The sequence below is a fragment of the Lytechinus variegatus genome, chromosome 9 (assembly GCF_018143015.1).
Source record: "Lytechinus variegatus isolate NC3 chromosome 9, Lvar_3.0, whole genome shotgun sequence".
In the NCBI taxonomy this organism is placed as follows: Eukaryota; Metazoa; Echinodermata; class Echinoidea; order Temnopleuroida; family Toxopneustidae; genus Lytechinus; species Lytechinus variegatus.
The window spans coordinates 17,584,307-17,593,095 of record NC_054748.1 but is presented as its reverse complement, the minus strand read 5'-3'; the positions used below and the strand labels follow the sequence as shown (position 1 = coordinate 17,593,095).

General features: G+C 37.4%; 1 protein-coding gene across 2 annotated transcripts; it reads right to left on the bottom strand.

Moving 5' to 3' along the window:
• Nucleotides 1–4,351: 4,351 nt before the first annotated feature.
• LOC121422086 (cysteine-rich motor neuron 1 protein-like) lies at nucleotides 4,352–8,546 on the bottom strand. 2 transcript variants are annotated; one of them, XM_041616894.1, is made up of 3 exons: nucleotides 8,219–8,546; nucleotides 6,891–7,722; nucleotides 4,352–4,746 (listed from the first exon to the last, which is right to left on the bottom strand). In XM_041616894.1, the coding sequence occupies exons 2-3, from the start codon at nucleotides 7,067–7,069 to the stop codon at nucleotides 4,404–4,406; spliced, it is 522 nt and encodes a 173-aa protein (XP_041472828.1). In that variant the 5' UTR covers nucleotides 7,070–7,722; nucleotides 8,219–8,546; the 3' UTR covers nucleotides 4,352–4,403. The 2 variants fall into 2 exon arrangements, with proteins under 2 accessions (XP_041472828.1, XP_041472827.1); XM_041616893.1 differs by lacking the exon at nucleotides 4,352–4,746 and having other exon boundaries at nucleotides 6,718–7,722.
• Nucleotides 8,547–8,789: the final 243 nt, after the last annotated feature.

Below are 8,789 nucleotides of genomic sequence, written 5' to 3'. Positions count from 1 at the left end.
CGTTATCGAGCAATTTGGGGTCCGATATGCGCTTGTAGTAAATATTGCTTGTCCCGGACCCGAAAATTTGGTCTCAAAACATGCCTGAGCCTTGAAAAAGAACAAAATGGTCACAGCGCCGCGCAACATTTTCTCGTTACATATCGCAAAAAGAATGTCAAGGGGGTTCATTTAAATAAAAGAACTACATTCAGGTCAAAATACACTTTGCAAGAATATATATAATTCCTTCCTGATCAAATCTGTTAATTCACAGTATCTATTCAAGTTTTTGTTGTGTTTAGAGTATTTTTAAAATTCTTCGTCTGATCAGTTGACATGGTTGATGAGATACATAACTGGAAAATTTATTTGAAGATGACATTAAGAAAATTGAGTTCAGATGCATTTGCATAGTAATCAATTTTGAAGAATTGGTGTCATTATCAAATGAAATATTACACGTGGTTTGATTATTGTTATCACAAGAATTCAAATTTGCAATAATATAAGACTTATCATGCCTCTTTCAACACTATTCGCAAACGCGTCTTACCTTCAGCATAAAATGCTAGCATAGATACGAATATAAACCAGGGAAGGGCAAACCACTTTGGCCGATGCATTCGTTCCCCAAAGCTAAACATGATGTACAGTCTTTGACATGAAACGAGTGAAGTTTTGAGAGTTTTCCTGCTGACGAAATTCTCAGTCGGCTCTCTTTCACCTGGAAGTATACTAGCCTAGAAGAATCGAGGTTGGTCGAATGTAATTCCGAACTGTCGGAGGTAGGGCTTATATGGATATTTGTGGGGGGGATGGTTGTGAACATCCCCATGTCGGCATGGTCGTGGAAGGAACCTCCCCATTCTGAGGAAAGAACCTCCCAACTTCGCGGATGCAACCTGTCTGCAGAATGTTCTCCCATCCTAACCTTCATGACCTTACAGCAAAACATTTCCCTGGAAACCGGGGTGCTGTGCTTATTATTATCCTTTTTTTTCTTTGTCCAATTTACGTCAGCATCCCATTAACAAAAATCCAACAACAACAACACGCGCTACGTACTACGTACGCGGGCGCGTCATAGTCTAGTGGTTCTGACTCTCGCCTTTCAAACAGAGGGTCGTGGGTTCGAATTCTAACCATGGCGCGTTTTCCTTCAGCAAGAAATTTATCCGCACTGCGCTGCACTCGACCCAGGTGAGGTGAATGGGCACCCGACAGGATTAATTCCTTGCATGGTCTGAGCGCCAGTGATGGTAGCTCGAGCTAAAGCCGGGGTAATAGTAGCAGCGCTTTGTGTCTTCAGGCAAAAAGCGCTTTATAAATACAGCTATTATTATTATTATTATTATTACTTACACACACCCGCGCACAATGCAACATCTCTCTGCACACTCTCCCGCTTACGCACTTTTTCTAGTCAACAGTCTATTTATTATGTTTTTTTTTTTTGCCCTCCCACTGTCTGTCCCCATCTTTCTCATATTCATGGAAGGTCAAATGCAATGTTAGGTGTAATGATTCTAGCAGATTTCGTTATAAAACCGACATGAACTCAGCAGGGCCGATAATGTTCTGCGCTGTTCAATTGTTGTATATTTATGTCAATCGTGTTGGTTCTTTGCATGGGTATTTGAAATAAAATTTCCCTTCTTTCTCTTATTTAATGTCTTCTGTTTGTTTCAAACGCTATCAGAGGTAATTCAAGATTGCTTTACTTTATTAAATCATTTTTTTTCCGAGAAGGGGACTAGTGGGTAATTTGATTTACACTTCCAGGAGCAAGGACCAGTGAAAAATTTGTTCTTTCATCTCTCCCAAAAGAACAGGGTTGACATCAAAGTAGTTAGTATAGACCTCCTTAAAAAAATCAGGAACAAGGGTAGGCCTTATGGAGAAAAAGAAAGACAGAGAGTGAAAATAAGACTTCGGAATATTATGCAAAATCTACTAATTTTGATATTCATTATAAAAAAAATCGAAAGTCTTGCTCTACCTTACTCTAAGATTTTGAATATTAAATCAACATTTGAAAGGTTGGAGGAGTGACAACCTTTTCAATATGTTACATCGAACCTTGTGTAATGCTCAATCCAACCTTTTAAGTGTTGGGTAGAACCATTTAAAGGGGTAAATGCAACATTTAGAAAATGTTGTCACTCCTCCAACCTTTCAAAATGTTACGTTGACGTTTCTTTTTTGAGACTGCTGGGACTCTCTTCAAATTTGTGGCTCGTTTTGCCACTACCAGGGAGGTGTACTGGTAGTAAAGTACTGAACAGGGTTTTATTTCTAAAGTGGTACTCCGAGTTCGTCAAATAAGAACTGACAGAGAAGAAGTGAGAAGCGCCAGAATTCAAGCAATATTCTCAATTTTCAAATACAATGCGAAACATTTAACTTGATCATCTATCTTCTCTTACGCGGTGTTTAATAAAAAAATGACGCCCCTTCTTAAATTGTTATTCTAAATCATGTCGTTAAGTATATTGATAGTTTATGATCTTATTTATCGTGTTTGTGAGCAGTGGAGTACACATGGAAGGAGGGGGGGGGGGGCTTTGAAACGCATGCACCCCACCCCCCCCCCCAAAAAAAAAAAAAAGAGAAAAGGAAGGAGAGATGGATGAAACACATTTTTTGTACGCCTTAATACCAGGGATTTATTTGTTATTCATCACGCATGTCAAAATCAACTTAATATTACAAAATATCTTATTTCTATTAAGCATCATTTCAGAGATACACCAGAAAGCGACTGTTATCGCTATATCCATGTTCTTGTCGATATTCACTTTTTAATAAACAAAAAGTATTCATATGAATTTCGACATTAAAAGTATGTATAGAAATCACTTTAACGTAAGTAAATAAAATCACATTGAATAAAACATGAACTAAAGCATTACATTGCGGACAGTATTTGTCGTCAGCGATAAGCTATTTAAAAATATTAAATGAAATATGATATTATTTGTTTAATGTTGTATGAAAGTCTATAACGAAATTGGATTTTGTAATAAAAATTGTCAAAATATTTGATCGCTTACAACTTGTTATAGATGATGCTCGATACTCCAAATCTGACCCGTTTTTTTTTTTTGGGGGGGGGCATTACGCCATTGATTATAAGTATTAATTGGATGGAATTAATTCCCATATCCACCTTTTGTTTTACTTTTCGATTATTTCTTATATTTTATGTCTGTATAATTGAAAATATATTTTCACTTTGATACTCTTTGCACAGATCACATTTGTAACAACGGCAGAAATGCAAGACATAATATTATAAAAGATATAGCAAATCTGCATAAGAAACAAATGCATATAAAAAAGAGCTATTATTGTAATACATTAGTGACATTAAAAAAAATAAAAAAAGAGGAAAGTGAGTACACATGAACATTGAAGGCAGAGCGGAGGTGATATCTTTTCGTCAGTTCTTGTGCACCCCACGCGAGAAGGCACCAGATAATTTTTTTTCATGTAAAATAGCAAAGTTTATCATGTATAACACATTTTACTTTCATGTCCTCCATATCATAACCGTTTTAGGGCATACAATTTATATAATGTATAGTGCGTGTAAAAAAATTATACCTCGGAATAATCCCGTAAAATAATATATTTGTGATATCATAAAGCTTTTTCCACAATTATGTACTGGTACAGGTCTCTTTCGGCGAATGGCGATATAACTTTCGAAAATCTTTTCCCGTGAGTGAGCAATATTTTTAAAAGGATTTCAGCAAAAGTTGCAAAGTTATAACATTACACGTTAGTCATAAAGATTACATGGATTGTTGCTGAGAACATTTCTTATAAATAACCTTTTCCCCTTTTAATTTGTTTCCTTGCCCAAACACTCTCTCGAGCGACAATGCAGGGGTTATTTTTGCCTCATGGAGCAGGGCCCTGGGAATGCTTTTTTCTTCTTTTTTTTGCTGGGGGCTGAACTAAATTCGACAAGCAAAAGAAAAGAAAGGTTCAATTCAAAGACCGTTTTGATCCCAAGAAATTAGACAAGCATAAAAGGGGGTAACACGAAATGTTAGTCATTTTACTTGACATCTGCCCAATGTGACACACCTACCAGAGTACCAGAGTGATGTATTTTTTTAATTCCCATTTCTTTTTCAAGTGTTGTTTTTTTTACTATACGCACTCTATAAATTTATTCATTTATAAATCACTTATACACGACTTTATTATTAATACGCACTGTATATATTATTTCATTTATACATCACTTATACACGAACTTTCATGAATATTGCCATGGAATGCATTAACCGACCAACAAGGTTACGATTATATCGTACTCTCTGACATTTTTTTTTATATATGGATATATTTGTTGACTGGTCCGAGCGGTGATGAGAAAATTTAAAGACAAGGATGCACTTCATCGGTAATCAGCAATCAGAATCAGAAATGAATACATTCATAATCATCCGTCCACGAGCTTCCTGAAGTACTTTCGACAGTAGCGAACTAAACAAAGTACCTCGATCGTGACGACATTCTGGGGCTTCTGTACAACCTGTTTGTGCATTGGAGTCCGGGTATCCTCCTAAAGTATAGTTAAGGTTCTCAGTTGTCCTTGGGTTATCTCCCCTCTCGATCCTCACACAGATATACTTCATGTCTTTGCATTCAGAAAATGAGAAGTCCAGATTTGTAAACTCGAGTTTTCCTCTTTTGCTGAAGTACTGGTCTTTTTGAGTCGGATCTAGAATGTCCTCTTCGAATCCAATCCTTCGTGATAAATGATAAAACGTTTGGAAAATTTGGTGCAGCCAGCAAATAAATAAGTGGAATGCCTCTGGCAGTCTCGTCTGCATTACGAGATTTAATATAGCAGCAGTTCTAACTTTGAAAACTACTTTAAAATAATCATTCACAAAAACACCATTTATATGATGACATAATACCACGTTCATTGACCAAAAATTACATTTGAACGGTGACTTAAAACTTGTCAACTACACCCATGTCCACATTTCATTCACTCTATCCATAAAATTTCAAAGCTATGATGGCAATTCAACAATTACCCCAACATGGTCCAATTTTATTGACCTTAACTGACCTTTGACCTTGGTTTTGTGACCTGAACTCGTCCAGGATCTTCAGTGATACTTGATTACTCTTATGTCCCAAGTTTTGTGACCTAGATCCATAAACTTTCAAAGTTATGATGGTAATTCAACAAATACCCCCAACTTGGCCAAAGTTCATTGACCCTAAATGACCTTTGACCTTGGTCATGTGACCTGAAACTCAGGCAGGATGTTAACTAACACTTGATTGACCTTATGTCCAAGTTTCATGAACTAGATCCATACATTTTCAAAGTTATGACAGTAATTCAACAAATACCCCCAACTTGACCAAAGTTCATTGACCCTAAATGACCTTTGACCTTGGTCATGTGACCTGAAACTTGAGCAGGATGTTTATCACTACCTGATTAACCTTATGGCCAAGTTTCATGAACTAGATCTATATACTTTCTTAGTTATGATGTCATTTCAAAAACTTAAATTCGGTTAAGATTTTGAAAATAATTCTCCCAACATGGTCTAAGTTCATTGACCCTAAATGACATTTGATCTTGATGATGTGACCTAAAACTCAGGCCTAATGTTTAGTAATACTTTATTAACCTTATGGCCAAGTCTCATGAACTAGGTGTATATACTTGCTAAGTCATGATATCATTTCAAAAACTTAACCTTAGGTTAAGATTTGATGTTGACGCCGCCGCCGCGGGAAAAGCGGCGTCTATAGTCTCGCTCTGCTATGCAGGCGAGACAATAAACCAGTACCTCTCTCTCACTCTGACACAAACACACCCACCCCTCCTTCTGAGAACTGTTATTCATATAGCAACCGGAAAAAAATGACTGTGGCGTTCTGGTTAGGTTTGGTTCAAAATTATCACTTAAAAAGACGTTTTCCAAAAGTTGGATATACAATACATTACTATTCGTTTGACACCACCTTTTAAGTAAGTCATGTAGAATTGTTAAAGAAATAAATAATCAGTGAAGTACTTGTAAGCAAATAAAGTAGGGGATCCGCTAAAAAGCAAAACCTGGATAATTCGGAGGACTCAAAGGGCTGTTTACGTTCAACAGAAGAGGGCGAAAGAACCTGAAATGAATCCATATAATTATTTTCGGTTACACACTGGGCCTACAATTCTGGCATTTTTCGTAAGACCAACGGCCATCTTATATATATTCATGGTTTATTTATTCCAAAAACAATACACATTTGGCAGCCAATGGCTGAAGAAATGTGTTTACAAATGGTTCACATATATATCATATATATATACATATAAAAAAGATACAAATTTAAAATGATACCTGTATTAGACCTCTAATACATGTATTAGACCTCTTACGATTTATTTTGTAGCAAGATGGTCTTATGCGCAACTCACGGCACATTTTCAATTAATTCGTAAGACGATTTTACGAATTTTTGCACATTTCGTCCGGTCTATAAAAAGACGCTGCCGTGTCCCGTAATCATTCATAAGGCGTTATTACGAACGTCGTAAGAGCCCTCTACGAACAGCTGCAGCTGGGGCGTCTAACGGCCATTGTAATAATTTCAGGCTTAAAGAATACCCTTTCCATCCTACAAAATCATGCTTGATCCAAATGTTGTTCATACGACGCTCGTACGGCCGGCCTTCCGAGAGAGGGTTTTGGATTACACCCTATGAAATTCTTGAACAAAACCAGTGACCGAGTTACAAACTTACGAATGGTCTACGAACGGCGTGTGTGTGTACGCTGGTATCATAAGACGTCTTGAGAAGTTATTACTAAGGGGTCAAAAAACCGTACGGTGTTCGTAGCCGTTCTTAAATCTCGAGGCCTTACCTTTGTCCATTGCCGTCTGGAGTGGCTGAAGCCCAAGCAGAAAGCTTCCAAAGGTCTTCTCCGGAAACTCCACTGGTGCCCAAAGCATCATGAAACTTGATAGAAACACCAATGCTAACTTGGTTGTTCCCTCCCTCTACAATAGTATCTCTGTATGTGATAAGAGGCAGGACTGTCATCACCAGGACTTCTGTTAGGGTTAGAAGCAATCAAGCATAGAATAAACCAAATTCGTACAATCATTATTTTTGTTCTCTGATGTTATATTAAGCCTGTGAAATTAGCATACTATCACAAGGTTGTGCTTCCCCAACTAGCGTGCACTGTTCATGAGGACAGAATCTGGGAAAGATTCCTCAAGATCTCTATGTTTTTATGATGTTGCATCCGAAAATATCTTTCCTACAAAAAAGTCCTGCATTATCGGTTTTTAATGTAAATCTAGTTTTTCTTAAACTTCCGTCACTGGTCTTCGTGGTGATGAGCTTAACGTACTGAAAACATTGTGAGCTATAATCATTGTATTGGACTCTGTCTTTAAGAATGTATGCATGCGAATAAAATGTGTTTAAATGAGTATATAATTAAAGATATTGCCATCGATCATAACACCTACTATACGAGCAGATGTTACAACATATTCCCTCAGGTTTTATTGGCGTATCGCAGAGTGTTGGCTGACAAGTCTCAATCACACATGTAATACTAGCATTGTCGCAGGCACAGGTAGTACATTCGTCCACAGCCCACTTTTCGGAGTGCAAGTACGGCAATCCTCGATAAACACATGGCAAAAGACCCTCGCCAGAGCTGACGCTGTCTGACCCCTGAGCTGCAGATAGAAAATAAGAAAGGTTTTTGCTTGATTTTGGCCCAATCTTTATTAAATCATAAAAACATATACCAATAGGCCTGGCATATATGGGTGTAATCTTGCACCCTAAATGGCAAAAGGTGCAAAAATGCACCTTATTATCATTATTTGCACCTAGAAATGCTCGTTTCCACTCGAAAAGATGCAAATTTGAACTTGTTTAAGGTGCGTAATACTTGACATTAAAAAAGGTTCAAACTTGAATCATTTTTCATATCTGTTTCCTATGGGATGCTTAATATAACTGGCTTACATGGCAGAGGAATAAAGTGAATAGCTTCTTTATTACTGTTAATTGGTCCGAATAATTTTATGGATTCAGTTACGGAGATTTAAGCCTATGCTTCATAACATTGTTAATCAGCAGTCGGGACTTCAACAAACACATTCATTACCCACTATTTACGAGTATGCTGAAATACTTTTGACAGTAGCGAACGAAACAAATTAGTACCTTGACTACGTCGACATTCTGGAGCTCTTGTACAACCAGTCTGTGCATTGGAGTCTGGGTATCCTCTTAAAGTATAGACGATGTCTCCAGTGGTTCTTGGGTTATCTCCCCTCTCGATCCGCACACAGATATACTTCATGTCTTCACAGTCGGTCATCGGGTCAGAAAAGGAGAAGTCCAGATTGGTAAACTTGAATTTTTCTCTCTTCTTGAAGTACTTGTCTTTTTGTTTCAGATCTAGAATATCCTCGTTGAATCCAATCCTTTGTGATAAACAATAAGACATTTCAAAATTTGGGTGCAGCAAGCATTAACCAGGATACCTCTCTCTCTCTCCCCCACTCAAACACACACACATACTTTTTTTGAAAACTGTTATCCATATACAGGTTTAGACCCCCCCCCCCAAAAAAAAAGGTGGGGTTCAGGTTTGGTGTTGTTTAAAATTGTCAATAGCAAAAATAATTTCCACGAAATGGGAATACAATATGTTACCCTTCGTGACTTTTACATCACCTCTAAGTAAGTCATGCTCCAAGGAGGATCAAAACCTTGATGAGGTCTTGGAGCT